Below are 22,726 nucleotides of genomic sequence, written 5' to 3' on the forward strand. Positions count from 1 at the left end.
CAAAGAGCTGAAAGAAAGCAGTGGTAGGCAGACCACAGAAAGTTTGATGGCTCAGTTTGGATGTGTGGTCTGTTTAAGCACCTAAATGTTCAGAATGCTTATCTAAAGCTATCCAGACTTTTTTGGTCTACAAATATTGGGCTGGACATCTGAGAACCAGCTTTCTTGATTTCTGGTACTTTCTGTTTCCCACTAAGCTGGAAATACCACAAGGACAGTCTTTCTTTCACAGTATTTTGGCACTTCTGCTTCTTGTTCCAGCTGGGACCAGGAAGTGCAGAGGTGAACAAAAAAGAAAAATAATAATTGGGAAAAAAAGTTAACTGAATACTTTTTTATCTTACAATTTTTTAAAAAAAATCAGCCTGGGTTTAATTTGCACATTAGGCAAAGGTCTGGGTCATTTCTTACTTTAGTTGAGCCAGTTCACTCCTCCTTAACAGAAACATTGTTCCTTTAAGAAGCTTCAATGACTTGCTCCAATAATAGAAAAACAACATGAAACAATCAAAATAAAGCTATTGAAATTATATCAAGTTAGGATAAAACAATAACACTCGTCCTTGTCATGGAAGTGCAGCCCTGTGTTCTATGAATGTGTCAGTGCTTGTGGTGTATTACATCTATTTGTTTTCTTTGTTCTTAACCCCTTTGTTCCAAGGGTCAGGATATCCTGATGCTAAGTGCTCCTGCAAAATAACATTACAACAACAATGGTATAACACTTAGGGAGCACTTCACTTTTTTCAAACCAGGGCCACCTGAAAGCACTGACTAGTTAGATCATATTCAACAAATATGCTAATAATACAGCACCACGACCCACATTAAAAATAACCATATTTTTGAAGAACCTTGCTGTCCCTAGTCTGAAGTGGGAACAGTAAGGTAAACATGGCAAAGGATGCTAGAACAGTGGAAATATCATGCTGCTCCTGCTGATGTTGGCATAACAAGGAAAAACTTGCGCATTCTGGTTTTTATACTTAAGGATGTTAACTTTCAATCCATTCACTTGGATCTTCTTCCCCCTCCTTCCTGATGAAGGAAGATCCTGTTTGTTTGCCAGTTTATTTTCCCATCTGTAAAAGAAATAGGACACTGAATTTAACCAGGAAAAAGTCAGTCTATTATCTATGGATATGAGGAAAAATTAAAATGCATATTAAAATTCCTATTAAGTGAACTTCCTATGGTTTTATTCAAAACAAAAAAGTAGATGGTACCGTAAGGTGCCCCCACTCCATCAGTTCCTTCCTGCACCCCCTAAACAAGCGCCAAGGCTGAATGATAACCCAACACTAAAAGGAATATAGATTAAGAGTGCAGACTGTATCAGAACAATGAAAATGCCAGACAAAATAAAGGGTCCTGCTACGTGGGGATGTGAAACAAAAGGGAGAAGAAGGGATTGTTCTAACATCTGTCTAACAAACAATACTCAGTCATGTTTAAAAATGTCCCAGTAACCCCATTTGCTGGTGAAAGTGCTACAGCTACAATACCCCACCTCATTTCTGTGTGTGACAGAACTGTTCAGAGCAGACACCAGGCATCTTTTGTCTTGTCTTTAAAGGTTGGTGATAATAATTGTCTTCTGTGTACAATCAGTGATAGCCACCAGTTAGCGTCCTCACATGAACTTATCCTTCAGGCAGGTGGAGCCTTGCACCTAGCAGCCAAAATAATAAGTCCACAGTGGGACCGCCCATGGAAAAGTGGAATTTCAACAACTTAATTTTCCTTGCCGGTCAAGCCCTAGGATTTCTTTCTTTTGTTTTTATGATTATTTTTCTTCAGAAATGGAATTTAAAACTAGAGCTGTTTGTTAAGATTACACAACAGTACCAGACTTGTGAATCCAGATCTTACTGCTTTCCTGATTCACTTCTTTCACAGTTAGCTTTGGAATGTGAATCAATGTTATTTCCCTTGCAGCTGAAGGGCAGCTAAGGTTACAAAGGGATTTGACTAATAGGCCAAAACTCCCTTTGGGTTTGCTGAGAACCAAATGACAGAGAGGAGGAAGAAGACGGAGGTGGGTGGGCAGGAAGCCTGTTTAATTGCATTACTGTGCAGATAAATTCAAACAGCCTTCTTAATATCTTCATCATAATGCGGTCATTAGTGGAAGGGAGGGATGGCCTTCTGCCAGTCTAGCCAGCGAGAGGCAGCTGTGAGCTGGTTCTGCTGGGCTACTCAAGCTTCTCTCTGTTTACTGAGGGCTGCTTTAGACTGCACGGCATGATTTGGTGAAGCTCTTCTCTTTAATAAACCAGCAGCTGTTTACCTGATAGCTCCTGATAACAAACCTGTAGATGAAAGTGTTCCTTCACTGCAAATTCCAGCATCTTGCAGGAGGGTGACAATTCCTGAAAACAAACAAACAAACAAGCAAGCAAACAAAAGAATAAGAGAAAGAGGGAGGAAAAGAAAATACCTCACTGGCTTGTCTCCCCCACACACTTTTTTTTTTTTGGCTGATGTTCCAGCTGTAGCCTGGGATTAATTAAGTGTTGTAACTTGGAGCCTGAGACAGAGGGAGAGTGAAAAAAAAAATGCATCCATCTCTTAATCTCTGAGGAGGAAGAAGTACAGTAACTGCTTCAGCTCACTCACCAGTGGGAACCCTTGGAAAGCACATCTCTCCACCGTGTTTGTCAAGAGGCAGTGAGGCTGCAGAAGCCTTTCCCTTAGTCGTGGGGGTCCATTTTTATTGTTTTCATTTGTGTCTGGATGTGAAGTGTGTCCCTAGTCCAATAGCAGGAGCAGCCCTTTCTGGAGAGTAAAGGACAGGATGCCTGTACTAGACAGGTTTTTTAATTCAACAGAGCTGGGCAGGCGGTGGAGGAAAGGGGAAGAACCGATGCCCTTTCCCATGGGCAGCCTGCCCAGCTACCAGCCGAGGACCCTAGCCTGTGAGTTGCCTGAGATGATCAGGATGGTAAAGCTCATTTGGAAATCCAAAAGTGAACTGCGAGGGACCAAGCAAAGAGGGATTTTGGAAAATGAAGATGCTCTGGGCAGTTTATCAGGTACATTGAATATGTTCTGTAAAAGGTCTAGTCTCATCTAATCATGCAAGCTGCTGGTTTCATAAAGTGGGACTCGAGCACCTAAACTGTGTGTATGCATGTGTACAGGGGAAGGCAGTGGCTGAGAGAAGTGTGGAGCTCTGGAACTTAAGGGTTGTGACTGACATACTAATGTATTGAAATCCTGTACAGCAGTCTGCACCCACTCGCTTGGGGGAGTACCTGTTTCATGACAGGCAAGTGAAATAACAGGGTTATTTTCACTATCCACCCTGACGGTAAACAGCAGGCGAGTAGGATTTGTGCCTGGCTGATCAATTTGTATGACAGCTTTGCAAAGCTGCTCTAAAAATATATATGTATGTAACACAGGTTTTGAGCACAGCCGCCTTATTGAAAAATGTAATACTGCCAGCAGGAATTCTAAAGTCCCAGTTTGATTGTGTTTGTAGAGGGTCTAGGAGCTAGGTCCACTTTTTGAGACTACCGTATTTCTTCTGTGTGGTCATAAAAATTAAAATCCAGAAAGGAAGGCTATGGTGAGAGCTTTGATCTGTGCCTCGGGAGAGCTGCGTCCCATGGCCAGTTCTGTCACAGACTGCCTGGATGATCTTGGACATGTCAGTTGGGACAGGATTTTTAAAGGTATTTAGATACTTGTAGATTCAGGTAGGTGCTTTTGAAAATTCTATTAGGTGCCTAGGTGCCCAATCCTCATTGAAATCAGTTCAGTAAGGTTTGTAAGTAGGTGCACAACTTACTTCAAAGTCAAGGGGAAGACTCGCATTGGCTTCAGTAGACTTCAGATGAGGCCCTCTGTGCCTTGGTTTCTCATCTGCAAAATGGGATTAATAACACTTCCTTTCTCCGTTCTTGTGTTACAATCTATTTAAATTATGAACTCTTTGGGGCAGGAACATGTAAATACAGTGCCTAGCACAGCAATGGCACCCCCGTTGCAATCAGAAGCCTGTGGGTGCTACCATAATGTAAATAATAAGCATAAATATTAGCACTTCATGAGATGCCATCCTGTATGTGGAGTAAGTATGCTGTGAATATTCCCGAATCCATTGTAAAGAGCTTATCACACAATATGGATTACTTGAGTAGTACAGGGCAGGGTATGTGACATGCTAATGAGCTGGGGAATGACTGGGCAAGGCAGATGTAGCCAATCATTTGTGTCTCATCCTTAAATATGCCTGTTAAAAAACTGTATAATACAAAAAGTGCTTAGCTCATTTTCATTCTGGAAGTGGCGAGGGAGAGAAAAGTCTGTCAACTCCAGAGAAAATAAAAAACCTTCCTTCTTCCCTGAGTGGGAACCACCTGTGACTGGTAAATTAGAAGAAGTCTTTCTACAAAGGTTGAGCTGAGTAAAGGAAGAGTCTTGACTGCTGCATTATGTAATAAATGAGATGGGAAGGCAATGGAGCAAACTGATGGGATTGTGAGGTTTGTGTGGAAAGTGGGAACTGAATGCTCAGAAGGATGGATTTTGGTCAAAGAGAAATGAACTGATGATTCATCCACCACATTTTTCATGCAAGTAGTGCTGGAAATATTCAAAAAAGCCACCTAGGGAGAAAATATAATCACATCATGTTCAGTGCAGCTGCCATTTATTTAATGAGCAAGGTTCACCCTCAGACTCCTGGAGGCATCTCTGGGTGTACGTTTAAGAGCAGGTGGAGAATAGTGGGCTGTGGGAGGACAGTAAGAGAAATGTAACAAAATTTTAAAAATATAAAGAATAGATTATAATATTCATGGACCCTGATGCTTCTACCAGCAGGATGTGAATAATTCCCATTGACTCAAATAGATATTACTAATATCCTGTGAAATCTGGCCTTATGGTGCCAATTCTACTGTGTTACCCCAGCGTAAATCCAGACTAACTCCTGAACTCAGTTGATTTACACCACTGAGAGAACAATATGACTCCATAACTTGAAACAGTTTACAAATCAATCCCCCATGTGATGAAGTTGACTTGGGAGGTTGGTCCTTTTTTTGTCCCCTCCCCACAGCAATTGTTATGGTGGTTTCCCATTTCGTTCATCAGTGGATTCCTCCATTCAGGACTGTATGTGGGGAAGCCAGTAAAAATCTGTCCAGTTAGAGAAGATCTAAACACTAACTCAAAGAGCATCTGCCTCTCTTAACTTCTCTGCTTCCACATCCTTCCCCACAGTCATTTGGAATCAACAGTGGTATGAAGCGCTAGCACAACTTATTCTTGAAAAAGCTACCAGTGCCAGAATGGATGGTGAGGCACCATGTTACACACATTGTTTGCTTTTTGCCTCACATAGAGAGCCATTATTTCCGGGGGGGGGGGGGAGGTCATCTGATAGCTCGATAGACACAGCAAAAACGTGTCAGCTGTTGGATACTCAGCTTCATAGCACTTGCAAAATTAAGGGTGTTTTCATTTAAATTCTGACCTGTCCTCAAGGTAACTCATCCTACATTATATCACGTTATCTGAGGTTATATTTTCTTATCATAGCTTATGAGGTGAACTAAGAGAAACTAAACAAAAATAAGATAAAACATTGGGACGTTTTGGAGGGAACAAGAAGTTGTCAGGATTTGTGCTGTATTTTAAAGATTGTATTGTGGCGGTTCCTCACTTAACATGTGCTGAATACAACCTCCCACAACTAAGCCTGAGTGATCAGACTAGACTCCTAGACCTTAAATCCTGGGCCTCCTAACAAGAGACACTCCTCTGAGTCCTACAGCTCTTGGGGGCCCGCCATAGCAATCAAGGAATAAGCAGGATCTGGATCCTCTTCTCCCACGCCCCCCATTACAGTGTTTCCTACACATTACATAATTGTATCAAGAAGATTAATCAGCAAAATCTCTGAGATTTTCCTTCACAAATTTTGAAAATCAGATAATTAGCATGCTCTTGCCAGCTTTAAGAGGCACTGCAATGATATCTGCTATGTCTGCAGACCTTGCTTTCCCTCCCTGCACCTTGCCAGTTGTTGCTTAGTAACTTTTCCATCCAAATCCCTGTCCCCACTAGCACAAACCTAAACCCCATATGATTTTTGGAGATGAGTGTCTCACTAACTGTGGCAAAAGCAGGTTAGCACATCTACATTATCTCTCTATCAATATGCTAAACAAAATTAAGAACTAGAGATGATGGAATAATGAAATGCAATTAATTTGAGGATGGGGAGGAGGGAAAATGGTAGAATTAATCATTATTCACAATGTTTGCAGTGGATCAAATAATAAGAACATCTATTTGCAAATAATTTTTGGAAGAAAAATGCCAGAATGTGATCGGTTCATTATTTGGACTGAATAACTCAAGCCGCTCTAATTGGCACCATGATTGAAACAGACCCTTCCCTACCCAGCACAGTTTGAACACAGTTTAAGTTTTTTAGTCTATAGAAGAAGGCTGCATTACCCAGTTTTGAACTGTTCTCATTTTCTCCCACCCTCGCTTTAATGTTCTGTGTAACTATCCTTTCTTCTCTTGTGTCACTCTCTCTCTTTGGGCTTGTTTATATGGTTGAGTAATGAGCACTTTGGGGGTATGGTTTCTAAAGTACACTGATGGGTTGCACATTAATTGGTCTGTGGAGATCCAGTTTGTGTGCACTAAATGTTCCCTAGTGCACTTTAACATAGTTTCAAACAACACTATGTTAAAGCACATTAGGAAATATTCAGTGCTCACCAGCCTGGTCTACACAGACCTCATTTACATGCTGCACTTTAATTGATTTATAAATCACACCCCTGTACAGCACATTACCCTACTCTGTAGACAAGTCCTATCACTCACACGGACACACACACACATGACATCTCCTGAGGGGCGACTGCTACAATACTTAAATTCTTCAGGGCCTTCCAGACACCAGTGTTTGTGCGTTTCTGAAATGATTTTTGAAAGCTTTCCCACCTCCCTTCCTATTTCTCCTTCTCACAGCAACCGTCCTCTCAGAAATGTAGGCCCTGAGTCACACATGCATAATGCTCATCATTAACAGAGGAGTTTGCCTCATTTAGAGAGGAAGAACAGTAATTAGAGACACCTACAACATCTGCTTCTGGTCCATGCCGAATCCTGCAACTAAGATAATTTCTGCTTCTCATTGGTTTGCCCATGGCCCCTCCCTCTTTGAATCCACTGTTTCCTCCTTCTCCTCTGAATCACTTTCAAATTTAATGTCATTGCCTTTCAGGCCCTAAATAACTCTTCCCCTGCTTATCCAACCTTTTCTCTTATCACATTCATAGAATCATAGAATCATAGAATATCAGGGTTGGAAGGGACCCCAGAAGGTCATCTAGTCCAACCCCCTGCTCAAAGCAGGACCAAGTCCCAGTTAAATCATCCCAGCCAGGGCTTTGTCAAGCCTGACCTTAAAAACCTCTAAGGAAGGAGATTCTACCACCTCCCTAGGTAACGCATTCCAGTGTTTCACCACCCTCTTAGTGAAAAAGTTTTTCCTAATATCCAATCTAAACCTCCCCCATTGCAACTTGAGACCATTACTCCTCGTTCTGTCATCTGCTACCATTGAGAACAGTCTAGAGCCATCCTCTTTGAAACCCCCTTTCAGGTAGTTGAAAGCAGCTATCAAATCCCCCCTCATTCTTCTCTTCTGCAGACTAAACAATCCCAGCTCCCTCAGCCTCTCCTCATAAGTCATGTGCTCTAGACCCCTAATCATTTTTGTTGCCCTTCGTTGTACTCTTTCCAATTTATCCACATCCTTCCTGTAGTGTGGGGCCCAAAACTGGACACAGTACTCCAGATGAGGCCTCACCAGTGTCGAATAGAGGGGAACGATCACGTCCCTCGATCTGCTCGCTATGCCCCTACTTATACATCCCAAAATGCCATTGGCCTTCTTGGCAACAAGGGCACACTGCTGACTCATATCCAGCTTCTCGTCCACTGTCACCCCTAGGTCCTTTTCCGCAGAACTGCTGCCGAGCCATTCGGTCCCTAGTCTGTAGCGGTGCATTGGATTCTTCCATCCTAAGTGCAGGACCCTGCACTTATCCTTATTGAACCTCCAGCGTATCTACCACTCCTCCCAGTTTAGTATCATCCGCAAATTTGCTGAGAGTGCAATCCACACCATCCTCCAGATCATTTATTCCCCCCACCCTCAACTGTCTCTGCTCTGCCAATGATGCCAGCCTCAGCAAACCGCTTGTCCACTTTTCCACAGATGTGTCAGCTCTTCCTTCTATGCTGACCTCTCTGCATGGAAGGTCCTTCCTGAGCTAGTCCACTAAGCCACTAGCCCCTCCTCTTTTAAATCCCACTTGATAATCAACTTCTTCTTTGAAGCCAAAGAAACATGTTAACTAGCATTCTGCTTATTACTTTTATCCATTTATTTAATCAGAACCAAACATTTTAGCCCCACCGTGCTATGTAATATTGTCCTGTCCATCCTTCCAACCTCACCATGTTGTTACTTTCTTGTTCAATCATGTCCAAAATCTGTTTGTAATCTTACCAGGTCAGGGATTTTGATACACCTTTTGAGTGCCATTACAATCATTAGTCATTGAGAGGGGACCCTCCCTACACTTTGGGGGCACGGCTATGCTAATTTTGCAATTTGAACCAGTCAGATGCTGAGCACCCCCATTGAAGACAACAGAGATTGAGTGTGCTCATCACCTTACTAGATCAGACCCTTTAATTCCCCCTTACATGTACCTACAACATAGTAGATAGTTCCAATGTTTTGTCTCAGCATTTGTTGAGTTCCTTACACTTTTCCTTGGACTGAAAACAGCTTCATTAGTGCAACACTGAGCTATGCACCGCAGGCAGGAAGGCTGCTTACTACATTTATTTCTGAACAAAACAGGGAACATTGAAACTTGCCAAATGTGTTACATTTACTGGGGACAAAGAAAATTAGTTTGCTTGAATCAAGGCTAGGTAAGGGCATTTAACTCGAGTTCTGGCCATGAAAGTGCATTCAGTTAATATGATCATTTACTGTGGTGGAATTGCCAACTCTTTGGAGGCATGGAATATTTCTTTCTAAATACTAGTAAAATTACAACACTGTATAAAAGTGTATTTAAAAACAATGAGGAAGGTTCACATGCAATGTGCATTTTTACAGTATATAGGTGATTTAAATGATTTAAAGCTACAGGCCAAATCCAAAAGCCTCTATTCACTTTTTACTCAGTCCTCAGATTCAATCCTTACTCAAGCAAAACTTCCATTGATTTAAAAGAGAGATTAGGAAAGTAAGAACTAGCACTGAGCAAATAAAGGAGGGGAAATTATATGCAAATATTTTCACAAATTCTGAATGGCTTTTCAGTTTAGTCATGCTGGCACCCAATTTTTGTTTGCATTCCCATGAACATTTGTGCAAACTGAATTTTGTTTGCAGGAGTGTTTGGAAAAGCTTTTTAGGCAGCTGTTTAACAGTGCACACACACAATAGAGGAAAGGAAGAGAAGATGAATATAGTATACAGTTGAAACTCCAGGATGTATTTAGGTAGACAGAATGTAATTATCCAAGCTGGATTTTGGCCAAGGCCTGGGAGTTAATGTCCCAGTGTACTAAAAGAAAACCTCAAAAAACAAAGAAGTGACAGCGAATTTAATATGTCAACTCAGAGCACCTGTTTAAAGAATAATCTAAATATTAATAGGCCAGATCCTTGTATGGTGTAACTTTGTGGAGCTCCATTGTCTGCCTATGCTGGAAGAAACACAGGAGACCCCGGATGTGGTTTAATTAGACCACAATTTTATTCTTGGTTTCAGAGTAGCAGCCGTGTTAGTCTGTATTCGCAAAAAGAAAAGGAGTACTTGTGGCACCTTAGAGACTAACAAATTTATTTGTAGCTCATGAAAGCTTATGCTCAAATAAATTTGTTAGTCTCTAAGGTGCCACAAGTACTCCTTTTCTCTTTGCGAACTTTATTCTTAAATGTCTGGGAGCACCTGGCTGATAAAATTGCAAAGTCCAGGTAATTCCATAATCAATTCAATATATGCCTGGGTCCGACAGCACTCTCTCTTACCCACCCTGGTTCCCAGCCAACCCACTGCTGGGACCTCACCATCTTCCCCTTGAATGAGGGTTAAGGGGGGCTATAAAGGGGGCTTGTGTTGGCTCCCTGCCGTACCAGTTGTAGGAGCCCTGATTCCCCTTATTTTCGCTCCTTTGAGAATACCTCCTTTAAACCTTTACCAATCCATTTTATCTGATCACTGTACCCCTTTCCTATGGAGACCTGCACTGGACATCTACCCCATGTTTACATAATGAGATGTGACATCATAGGTAACTCCCGGTTCATGTTCTCACCAGCAAAGCCTCCATGAACTGCTGTGCGGAAGCTGAAAAAAACCCCACTTCACCTTGGCCAATCTGGCAGTGAGAGGAAAAATTCTTCCCAGCCCCCTGAGAAAGGAGCAACTAATGCAGTGCCCACAGCAGACCCTGACAAAACCCAGTATTTCACCACTTCCATGGGTGGTAGGGTGGGTGCTGCTCTGCCTGATCCAGGTAGAAGAGAGCTTTTCCTGCACCGGCCTGGACCTATATAGTCCCCACTCTCTTCTGGTCACCTGGGTGGGTATGCCACTGACCACAGTTGCAACAGAAAGTCACTCTGTGACTCTCTAGCTCTTAAAGGGGCAGATGCCTTTTCCAACAAGCCAGACAACGGCCCCCACAGCTTAATGTGTGGTGAGGTCATTACCCTTAATGTAGCTATGCTGGTCTGACCCATTGTTTCTTATTCTTTTTCGAAAGGAAAAGCTACTTCATTTCATTATAAGCCAGCTGTTCTTCCTAGCTTTGTTTCCAAACTGCTGACAAAGTTGGATTGTTTATACCCATAATTTACCCCTTTTCCTTCACCTTTCCTTAAAATTTTAATTTATTTACCAATATGAATTGTGTGAAAATTTAGGTTACCAGCAGGATGCGTGATTACTGTGTTATAGGTATGCCCAGCTATAGATGTCTCCATTCTCTCTGAGCCATCATTTATTTGGTGGGAGAGCTACAAAGGCAAAGCGTATTGCTTGGGATGGACTTGCTGATGTGTCATTTCACTTCTTGATTTTTTTATTTGTAAATGCTGCATAAAGAGTGCATTACAACATGTGCTTAAAAAGGTATGCGGCAAAATTGCCAAACATAAGCTCCTGGTTTAAGAGCCAACAAAACATGCTTTTGAAGCTTCTTGCACGAGGGGCTATAAGCTACAGAATCTTCTGTTGCTGACATTTTGGAAAGTGTGTACTTTACTTTCAAGATGCCATAAGAAAATTATATCCCTGAATATTAACTTTTCCCTTTTATTGTAGTCCATTCCCCTCACTCTTTCAATCTCCTGAAGTCTTTCAAACTAGGTCATCCATGAGTACCACCACATCAGCACACCCAAGCTATTGACTTTGTACAAGATGATCAAGTTTAAGGAGGAATTTTTATGTATGGGTAAACAGGCTCAAATAAGAATGTCTCATGCTTTCATCCCCAATTCAAATCTCTTTGGGATTTTTGAAAAATTTCAATTGACTTCAAGTTCATTTTCTTTCATTATTTACCATATTCATGCACCTAGACACTCATCATAATATGGGAACAACTTTGTTCCTGCAGTCTGGCCAGAAAGCCACAAATCTCTAAAACCCAACAAGAAAGTCTCTTGTGAGCTTTCCAGCCTAAGGCTCCAACTCAGCAAAGCGTTTATGCATGTGTTTAACTTAAACTTGTGAGCGATCCCATCCCCTTTCAGCAAAGAAGTCAAGCCTGCCTCGGTTAAATTAAGGCTAAGCACATGTTTAAATACTTTGCTGAATCCAGGCCTCAATTTTCAGACACAATATGTTTGGATAACACATCTCAGCTTTTAAGATATCCTCAGCACTGTCCCCATCACATACCAGCTTGCAAAGCACACTTCCATCTACCCCTTCTACTGTTACATGTAATCCCTACGATTACTATATTTGAAAGTAAACCAAGGAGGGAAATCTCTCTCTCTGTTAACCTTCTGGTTGTGACAACACCTTGTGTTGAGACACTTCCACTGTTTTGTAGATGGCCAATTGCACTTTACAGCATCTAGTGAAAACCTGAGACAGAACTCCCCTGGCCCTATCCTGTCCTGGACACAAATGCATGCTGTATGAGAGGATGTTTGCCAATAACTGCAGGAACAAGGTGTGTGAACAGAGGGAAAAGGGAGGGAGGACAAGGGTATGTTTAGTGGTGTTGCTGCCAGGCCTGGCCAAAAGATGCTGCCAGGCCTGGCCAAAAGATGCTGCCAGGCCTGGCCAAAAGATGCTGCCAGGCCTGGCCAAAAGATGCTGCCAGGCCTGGCCAAAAGATACTTCTAGGCATCGGCAAAGAAGAGGAAGAACCCTTAGCAATTTCTAAAGATTATTTTATTGTAATTTCGGGACATGCCATTTAAAGAGTGTTCTGTCAGAAAACGGAATTTTTGAAATTAGTTATTAGAAGTTGCCAGGATTCCTTTAAGCTCTGTTGTACAGAAACTATTCACAAACCAAGACATTACAAGCCTGATACAAATCCCCCTGAAGTCAGTGATAGTCTTACCATTAACTTCAATGGGAGTTGGATCAGGCCCAAAGTGCTCATTTGTGCTGTTACCACCCACTCTGCAGCACTGTGCCGGTGAAGCCATTCCTTCTGTCCTGGGGAGCTTCTGAAGAGGCTGGCGTGATTCCTCGAAGAGACCTCAGGCATGCAGAGCTTTGGACCTTTCCCTTAGGAGGGTGCAGAATGTTTCCGTCTCCGCTCCTAAGAGTGAGGGAGCGTTGCCTGAACTCTGAAATCTCTGCTCTCCAGCTGTCCCTGTCCCTTACATGGGGGGCATATGTCATGGGGAGGGAAGACTTGTATCCCCAGCTGCCCTTTGCTCCCATCTGGGTGAGAGATGGAAACAAACAGGTACAGTTTACAATAGAGAGATGTGTTCTGGAGAACTCTGCCAATACCCTGTGAACGGGGAATGTATACCTTCATTCTGAGCTGATTGTGTTCTTTAGAATCTCTGAATGCCTTTGTGAGTCTGGCTAGCTCAGGAAGCTGAGAAACAAAATATTCCAAATAACTCAGATTGAGAAGATACTTCACAGTGTTATTTGACCCTTACTCTTATGTGAACCTATGATACATCATCACTTTCTAGTCTGCAGGAATTTATTGTATATGATTCAAAAGGGCTTAAAAGGTTTTTTTCACTCAAAACGGTATATGTTACAGAGACATTCCAAATAAGAAGTGTTCTGTAGTAGCTAGGATAAATACATGAAAACCTCAGGTATTTAGTAGAGTAGAGTACATTATTTTGAGCCCTTTTAATTTTTGACAGGAAAAAAAAGGCCTGGAGTGTCAAATCATTTAGTCCATCTGGAATATATATGGACCAAATTCTGCAATCCTTAATCAATAAAAACTCCCATTGACTTCGATGGTGGGTTTGTTCAATTAACAACTGCAGAATTTGGCCCTTTGGGGGTTGTTTGGACCTTCATGTTTTGGAGATTCAGTGCAGAGAAGCCCCGAGGTGCTTATCCAAACAGCTTGTGTGTTCACAACTTTGCTTATCCAAACCTTTCCCAAATAGCCTGTGTGTTCAAAACTTAAGCTGGAAATCTTATAATTAAAGGTTTTTGTGCAAGATTTTTTGTATTTCCTTCTTCCAGTCAGGCTAGAAATACTGCAGGAACAGCTGCTTTCACAATATTTTAGTAATTCCATTTCTGGTCCCAGACGGGACTGAGACGTGCAAAGGGGATAAGAGAGTTAAGAGAACATTTATTAACTTCAGAAAAGGCTCAGATCTGATCCAGTTGGAGTCTTGAATGGAGATTTGGGTCAGAGATCCCCCCCCCCCCGCCAAACTGCTTCACTCAGCTTTCCTTACAAAATTGTTCAGGATAAAATTAAAGCTCATTGACAGTGACTCAAGTGTATCGAGCCAGGGGAAGGAGAGAATTGCGAGACAGATTGCTGGGTTTTTTTGTACTGTACTGCTTGAATATTTTGCTCCCTTCTTTCTCTCCTTTCTACAGACAGTGGGGAAACGTATGTTACTTATTGTTCTCACTTGGGGACTAATGCTGTCCTTGAATAAAGCAATGAGGATGGTCAGATGCAATAATGGTCAGTAGCTAGGGAGCCTTCCAAAAATGCCAGTTCAGTTTCATGTGGGAGAGGCCCGCTGCGTTTGTAATTAGTGTGCTGGTAACCTATAGAAGAAAAGACTGTGGGGAGGGGGAAGAAGTCAGTAAAGTGGGGGAACTATTACGAAGGTACTCTCAGGCCCAGTATGACCTACAGGTCCTGGCCTACTTGTTGAGACAGTGTCAGGCTCTTAGCTCCTGCTTTAGGAGCACCCAAAAGAAGGGGTAGCACAGAAACCCACGCTCTGTGAGAGGGCAGGCCAGCGGTAGGAGATGGGTAAATTAGACACTGGAGCACAGGGCGGCACCAGAGGCAACTGTGTCTGGTCTAAAAGAAACCCAACTTCTCTGAGAAACGGCCAGCCAGCTCCAAACAGGACCCAAACACCCCCGAGTCCCCTGAGTGCAGGACAGCGAGATGATAAGAGGATCCTGGGAAGCAGAGAAGAAGGAAAGGGAGGCTTGGGATGGAAAATAGGTGAAAAATCCGTAATGCGCTATGACATATTGCTGTTGACAAACTAGCACGCTGTAGATACTCACCCTAGCTTACCGCTCGCAAACTTGTTATGTAGACAAGCCGTCTGGGAAAAGAGCAAAGAGGATTCAGAAGGGGGAAAAATAAGAGGGAAGAGAGAGTGACTTAAGAGCAGGAAAGAGAAATATGGGACTAGAGAGGTAATATGAGAGAGTAACTCAGGAGGAAAGAGAAGAAAATGAACTTGTGGCAGATCAAAGGAGAGAGAGATGGGGAAGTCTGGGAGAGAAAGGGAAGAAATAGATTGGAGGAATCTGGGATGGAAAGAGTAGGGAACTTGAAAGAATTAGAAGGGAAGAAGAGGTAGGAAAGTATGTGTGGCGTTCACAGGAAAAGTGATGTGGAAAGAGAGGTTGAGGAGATACTGGGAGAGGGGAGAGACAACCACAGACAGAATGAAGGGTAGAAGAATGCTGGTGCTTTGGGGAGGGAGCCCAATGACCTGAAAAGCTTGGGGAACTGGTTTTAAGTTGGGTTAGAATCATGAGCTGTCAGGGCCCTTAACTGTGTTTCAGGCAGGGGATGCTTGGAATAAAATGTGAGTGTGTTCGGCCTTCGGTGGGTTTCTTTTTTGTCATGTTAATTCATGGTTTTAAATAGAACATTTTGAAAAAATGAAGGTGAGATGGTCTCTTATCCACCCTACCTTGGGTTTGTGAGGAGAAAAAAGGTTTGTTCTAGTCTCTGGTGGCGAGCCCTCACTGGTCTGCCTTTAATCCTATCAGCATGGAGAGTGGAGAAATTTTGCTTGTGTGTTGTTGTCCCAGGAGGGGAGGGGAATCATAGGGTGGGTGTGCTTTCAATAAGCAATCAAAATAACATGTGGAAAATCCGGGTGTGGTAATTGTGTGTACTACAGTAGCACCTAAAGGTCTCAGACAAGATCAGGGTGGCTGTTTTCAAACACAAAACTGGAGAGAGTCTCTGCCTTGAAGCGTTTACTAATTAAAGACAAGATACAACCAATGAGAGAAAAAATCTTGGGGGCGGGGTGTTGAAAACAGGAAGGGGGGGATCAGTGACAGGAGCATGCAGTCACATAGACAAGTGTTTACAATTAGCAGGGTTCAAGTAGAGATTTTTTTTTTAAATAGATAAACAGGAATATCAATGATACCAGCAATCCCTGTTGGCTGTCAGCCTATCCAAGGTCAGTTTACTCTAGGTTCGTGGTAGATGTGAATCTTAAGAAGGGATTTGACAGAGAGACTTTACAGATTAGTTCCGAGAAAGCATTCCATGAATAAGGGTGGAACAGAAGAAAGTCTGAAGTTGCTTGTAGAAGGTGTGATCCTTTAGATTATCTAAATCCCACCTTCTGCTAGGGATTTTTGTCATTTAATTTTTCTCCTAATACTTATTTGTAATAAGGAGGATAGTTCTCTGGTTAAAGCATGATATTGGGAGGTTTGAGATCAAGGTTCTCTATTAAGCTGTATCATAGAACAGTGTCCTGACCTTGGGCAATTCATTTAGACCCTGATTTAGCACGGTCAATAGCAGATGAGTCTCTAAGCCCTGGTCTACACAAGGAGTTGAGGTCGAATTTAGCAGTGTTAAATCGATTTAACCCTGCACCTGTCCACACGACAAAGCCCTTTTTTTCGACTTAAAGGGCTCTTAAAATTGATTTCCTTACTCCACCCTCGACAAGGGGATTAGCACTGAAATCAGCCTTGCTGGGTCGAATTTGGGGTACTGGGGACACAATTAGACGGTATTGGCCTCCGGGAGCTATCCCAGAGTGCTCCATTGTGACCGCTCTGGACAGCACTCTCAACTCAGATGCACTGGCCAGGTAGACAGGAAAAGGCACGCGAACTTTTGAATTTCAATTTCCTGTTTGGCCATGTGGCAAGCTGCAGGTGACCATGCAGAGCTCATCAGCAGAGGTGACCATGATGGAGTCCCAGAATCACAAAAGAGCTCCAGCATGGACCGAACAGGAGGTACGGGATCTGATCGCTGTATGGGGAGAGGAATCCGTGCTATCAGAACTCCGTTCCAGTTTTCGAAATGCCAAAACATTTGTCAAAATCTCCCAGGGAATGAAGGACAGAGGGACCCGAAGCAGTGCCACGTGAAACTTAAGGAGCTGAGGCAAGCCTAACAGAAAACCAGAGAAGCGAACGGCCGCTCCAGCTCAGAGCTCCAAAACATGCCACTTCTATGATGAGCTGCGTGCCATTTTAGGGGGTTCAGCACTACCCCAGCCATGTTGTTTGACTCCTTAAATGGAGATGGAGGCAACACGGAAGCAGGTTTTGGGGACGAGGAAGATGATGATGATAATGATGAGGTTGTAGATAGCTCACAGCAAGCAAGCGGAGAAACCGGTTTTCCCGACAGCCAGGAACTGTTTCTCAACCTGGATCTGGAGCCAGTACCCCCCGAACCCACCCAAGGCTGCCTCCCGGACCTGCCAGGCAGAGAAGAGACCTCTGGTGAGTGTACCTTTTAAAATACTATACATGGTTTAAAAGCAAGCATGTTTAATGATTAATTTGCCCTGGCATTCGCGGATCTCTTGGATGTACTCCCAAAGCCTTTTACAAAAGGTTTCTGGGGAGGGCAGCCTTATTCCATCTACCATGGTAGGACACTTTTTACCACTCCAGGCCAGTAGCATGTACTCGGGAATCATTGTAGAACAAAGCATTGCAGTGTATGTTTGCTGGCGTTCAAACAACATGCGTTCTTTATCTCTGTGTTGTCCTCAGGAGAGTGATATCATTCATGGTTACCTGGTTGAAATAGGGTGATTTTCTTAAGGGGACATTCGGAGGTGCCCGTTCCTGATGGACTGTTTGCCTGTGGCTGAACAGAAATGTTCCCCGCTTTTAGCCACGGGGGAGGGGATCGGGGGAGGGGCTAGCCATGTGGTGGGGGGGAGGCAAAATGCGACTTTGGAACGAAAGCACATGCGCTATGTATGTAATGTTAACAGCAGGGTTTACCGTGAAAGAGTGTACCCATTGTTCTATAAAATACCACTGTCCCTTTTTTTTTTTCTCCACCAGCTGCATGTGTTTCAAGGATCACAGGATCTTCTCCTTCCCAGAGGCTAGCGAAGATTAGAAGGCGAAAAAAACACACTTGCGATGAAATGTTCTCTGAGCTCATGCTGTCCTCCCACACAAACAGAGCACAGATGAATGTGTGGAGGCAGACAATGTCAGAGTGCAGGAAAGCACAAAATGACCAGGAGGAGAGGTGGCGGGCCGAAGAGAGGGCTGAAGCTGAAAGGTGGCAGCAGCGTGATGAGAGGAGGCAGGATTCAATGCTAAGGCTGCTGGAGGAACAAACTAATATGCTCCAGTGTATGGTTGAACTGCAGGAAAGGCAGCAGGAGCACAGACCTCTGCTACAGCCCCTGTGTAACCAACCGCCCTCCTCCCCAAGTTCCATAGCCTCCTTACCCAGACGCCCAAGAATGTGGTGGGGAGGCCTCCGGCCACCCAGCCACTCCACCCCAGAGGATTGCCCAAGCAACAGAAGGCTGGCATTCAATAAGTTTTAAAGTTTTAAACTTTTAAAGTGCTGTGTGGCCTTGTCCTTCCCTCCTCCACCACCACTCCCGGTGCTTCTCTCCTCCACTACCCCTCCTGGGCTACCTTGGTAGTTATCCCCCTATTTGTGTGATGAATTAATAAAGAATGCATGAATGTGAAGCAACAATGACTTTATTGCCTCTGCAAGCGGTGATCGAAGGGAGGAAGGGAGGGTGGTTATCTTACAGGGAAGTAGAGTGAACCAAGGGGCGGGGGGTTTCAACAAGGAGAAACAAACAGAACTTTCACACCGTAGCCTGGGCAGTCATGAAATTTGTTTTCAAAGCTTCTCTGATGCGCACCATGCCCTCCTGTGCTCTTCTAACTGCCCTGGTGTTTGGCTGTGCGTAACCAGCAGCCAGACGATTTGCCTTAACCTCCCACCCCGTCATAAATATCTCCCCCTTACTCTCACAGATATTGTGGAGTGCACAGCAAGCAGTAATAACAGTGGGAATATTGGTTTCGCTGAGGTCTAACCGAGTCAGTAAAATGTGCCAGCGTGCTTTTAAACATCCAAATGCACATTCTACCACCATTCTCAAAAGAGAAAAGGAGTACTTGTGGCACCTTAGAGACTAACAAATTTATTTGAGCATAAGCTTTCGTGAGCTACAGCTCACTTCATCGGATGCATTCGGTGGATGCAAGTAGCCAATGCAATCCAAGCTCTGCTGATATCAAGGGCAGTGACCCTGGGAAATGTGCAGGTCATAGTGGATGGCTTTGCTGCAATGGGATTCCCTAACTGTAGTGGGAATTGAATGCATCCGATGAAGTGAGCTGTAGCTCACAAAAGCTTATGCTCAAATAAATTTGTTAGTCTCTAAGGTGCCACAAGTACTCCTTTTCTCTTTTGCGAATACAGACTAACATAGCTGCTACTCTGAAACCTACCACCATTCTGCACTTGCTCAGCCTGTAGTTGAACAGCTCCTGACTACTCTCCAGGCTGCCTATGTATGGCTTCATGAGCCATGGCATTAAGGGGTAGGCTGGGTCCCCAAGGATAACTATAGCCATTTCAACATCCCCAAAGGTTATTTTCTGGTCTGGGAAGAAAGTCCCTTCCTGCAGCTTTTGAAACAGACCAGAGTTCCTGAAAATGCGAGCGTCATGTACCTTTCCCGGCCATCCCACATTGATGTTGGTGAAATGTCCCTTGTGATTCACCAGTGCTTGCAGCACTATTGAAAAGTACTCTCTGGCTTGGTGCTCTGGCGCCAAGATAGGGATATGCATTCCGTCTATGGCCCCACCACAGTTAGGGAATCCCATTGCAGCAAAGCCATCCACTATGACTTGCACATTTCCCAGGGTCACTACCCTTGATATCAGCAGAGCTTGGATTGCATTGGCTACTTGCATCACAGCAGCCCCTGCAGTAGATTTGCCTACTCCAAATTGATTCCCGACTGACCGGTAGCTGTCTGGCGTTGCAAGCTTCCACAGGGCGATTGCCACTAGCTTCTCAACTGTGAGGACTGCTCTCATCTTGGTATTCTTGCGCCTCAGGGCAGGGAAAAGCAAGTCACAAAGTTCCATGAAAGTGCCCTTACACATGCGAAAGTTTTGCAGCCACTGGGAATCGTCCCAGACCTGCAACACTGTGCAGTCCCACCAGTCTGTGCTTGTTTCCCAAGCCCAGAATCGGCATTCCACCACATGAGCCTGCCCCATTAGCACCATGATGCCCACATTGCCAAGGCCCGTGCTTTGAGAGAAGTCTGTTTCCATGTCCTCATCACTCTCGTCACCGCACTGATGTCGCCTACTTGCCCAGTTTCGCTTTGCCAAGTTCTGGTGCTGCATATGCTTCTGGAAAATGCGTGTGATGTTTAATGTGCTCCTAATTGCCAAAGTGATCTGAGCAGGCTCCATGCTTGCCGTGGTATGGCGTCTGCACAGAAAAAAGGTGCGGAACGATTGTCTGCCGTTGCCCTGACGGAGGGAGGGCGACTGACGACATGGCTTCCAGGGTTGGCTTCCAGGGAATTAAAATTAACAAAGGGGGTGGCTTTGCGAGAAACTGAATGGCCCCCTCAAGGATAGAACTCAAAACTGGGTTTACCACACCGCTGATTTCACGATGGGAGGGAGGAGAAAATGAATACAGCAGTACGACCGCTAGCCATTGTCATCTCCTGGGTGCTCGGCAGAAGACAGTGCAGTATGACTGCTGGCCATCATCTTCTGCTGGCTGCTGATTAAAAGACAGTGCACTGCTGGTAAGACTCAATCGCCATGAGACGAAACTTAAAAGGGAAATGACCTGGCTGAGTCACTCCCATGTTTTCCCAGGCGCCCCCGACCTCATCGAGGTCGGTTAAAAGAGAACCCAGGACTACGTCCACGACGGCTAACAGTCATACTGCACTGTCTGCTGCCAAAAGGCAATAAACTGCTGCTGTGTAGCAATGCAGTACCGCGTCTGCCAGCACCCAGGAGACCTATGGTGACAGTTAGCTGAGCGGGCTCCATGCTTGCCATGGTATGGTGTCTGTACAGGTAACTCAAGAAAAAAGGCGCAAAACAATTGTCTGCCCTTGCTTTCACGGAGGGAGCGAGGGAAAGGGGGCCTGACAATATGTACCCTCAACCATCCACAACAATGTTTTAGCCCCATCAGGCACTGGGATTTCTACCCAGAATTCAAATGGGCGGTGGAGACTGTGGGAACTGTGGGATAGCTACCTACAGTGCAACACTCCGGAAGTCGATGGTTGCCTCAGTACTGTGGACACACTCCGCTGACTACATGCGCTTAGAGCATTTGTGTGAGGACACACACAATCAACTGTATAAAAACACTTTCTACAAAACCAACTTCTATAAATTCTACCTAATTTCATAGTGTAGACATACCCTAATTGATTTCAGTCTGGCTACTCATGTTCTTAAAGTCAGGCATGTGCTTAAGTACCTTGCTGAATTGGGTGAGTCTTAATCCTTCAGTGTCAGGTTTCTGATCATAAAATGGAAATTAAAATACTTATCCATCCTTGTGAACTGCTTTGATATCTTCTGATAAAATGTGCATAGTTATGAAGCATGATTTTTTTAAATTATTTGAAATAATCAACTGAGTGGAGAGTAAAGTTATGACTAGTAATTAGACTTTATACACTCCCCTAAACTCTCTCTAAGAATAGAAGTCCAACTCTCCCATTCACCAAAAGTGCCATACACTTGACTTAATCTTCACCATGCACGGCTCTCTCTCTTATCCCTGTTGCTGTGTTATCCCTGTCTGACCATCACCTGGTCTCTTTCAGCATCACCCATCAGCCTCCACACTCCTCATGCCCTGTCGCTTAGCCTTTCCATGACTTCCAGATATCAGCATTGATGACTTCTCATCTGCTCTTAGCCCACTCCTCCCTGCCCTCTTTTCCCCTTCCTCCATTGATATGGTTTTTGATTCTCTCTATGCTTCACTCTCCTCCACCCTTGACTCTTTTTCCCCTCCCTCCCACAGCAAGGTCTGTCCTGACAACCCACAGCCCTGACTCACCGATAACATCCACTTCCTCTGTTCCTGCTCTCACACTGTGAAGCATCTCTGGAAATCCCATGACTTTCTCCATTAAAAATTCATTCTGCCCTCTTTCAGTTCTGTCATCTTCTGAGCTAGACAACTGTCATTCTTCAACTTAATCGAATCCCACACCTGCAGTCCCAGCTGATTTTTTCCCACTTTTGACTCACTCCTCAAATCTTCCTCTCCTCCTGCCTCCACTTCTCTCTTTGCACAAGAACTCACCAATTTCGTCCAGGAGAAAACTAATTAAATACAATGTGATCTTCCCTCTCCCCTTGGCTTACCATCCCTTCACCTCCTGCAACTCTCTCCTCCTCCTCCTTTCTGGTCACAGGTACAGACATTTTTCATTTGTTGCCCTCCTCTCCCCCTCGACTTTCTTTAGTGACCCCATTCCAGCCGATCACTTGTTCTCCCTCTCCCCCACTCTCATTCCCTCCCTTTCTCATCTCCTTAGCCTCTCACTCTTCTCTGACTCTTCCCCTAGCAGTGCAAGCATGTTTTAGTCTCTCCCATCTTAAAAAGCCCTCCCTTGACCTCTCCAACTACTGCCCTATCTGCTGTCTCCCTTTCATCTCTAAACTCACTGATCATGCAAACACTGTCTGAAGGTCTTCTCCTCCAACTCCATCCTAGCCCCACTCTCTGTGACATCATCTCATCAGTGTCTAGCCATCAATTCAAGCTCAACATGGCTAAAACCGAGCTCCTAATCTGCTTCCCCTCCCACAAAAAAACCTTCCCATTGCCTCCTTTCTCGATCACTGTGGACACCACCATCTGCCTGTTACTCAGGTCATAACCTGGGTGCCATCTTTAACTCAGACTTCTCTCCAGGTCCTCACAT

The 22,726-nt window shown here is 44.1% G+C and overlaps 1 protein-coding gene across 3 annotated transcripts in view; it reads left to right on the plus strand.

Annotated features, from left to right (window-relative positions):
- PDE7B (phosphodiesterase 7B) overlaps positions 1–22,726 on the plus strand; it is a 301,162-nt gene that overhangs the window by 187,328 nt on the left and 91,108 nt on the right. The window contains exon 1 of one of the 3 annotated variants that reach the window (XM_043511023.1): positions 2,045–3,035. The exons of the other annotated variants lie outside the window; for them this stretch is intronic. Coding sequence (XP_043366958.1) covers positions 2,798–3,035 — 238 coding nt within the window. The 5' untranslated portion in view covers positions 2,045–2,797. Of the gene's footprint in view, positions 1–2,044; positions 3,036–22,726 lie in introns of those variants that run through there. 3 annotated transcript variants of the gene reach the window in all.

The sequence above is a fragment of the Dermochelys coriacea genome, chromosome 3, assembly GCF_009764565.3.
Source record: "Dermochelys coriacea isolate rDerCor1 chromosome 3, rDerCor1.pri.v4, whole genome shotgun sequence".
Lineage (NCBI taxonomy): Eukaryota > Metazoa > Chordata > Testudines > Dermochelyidae > Dermochelys > Dermochelys coriacea.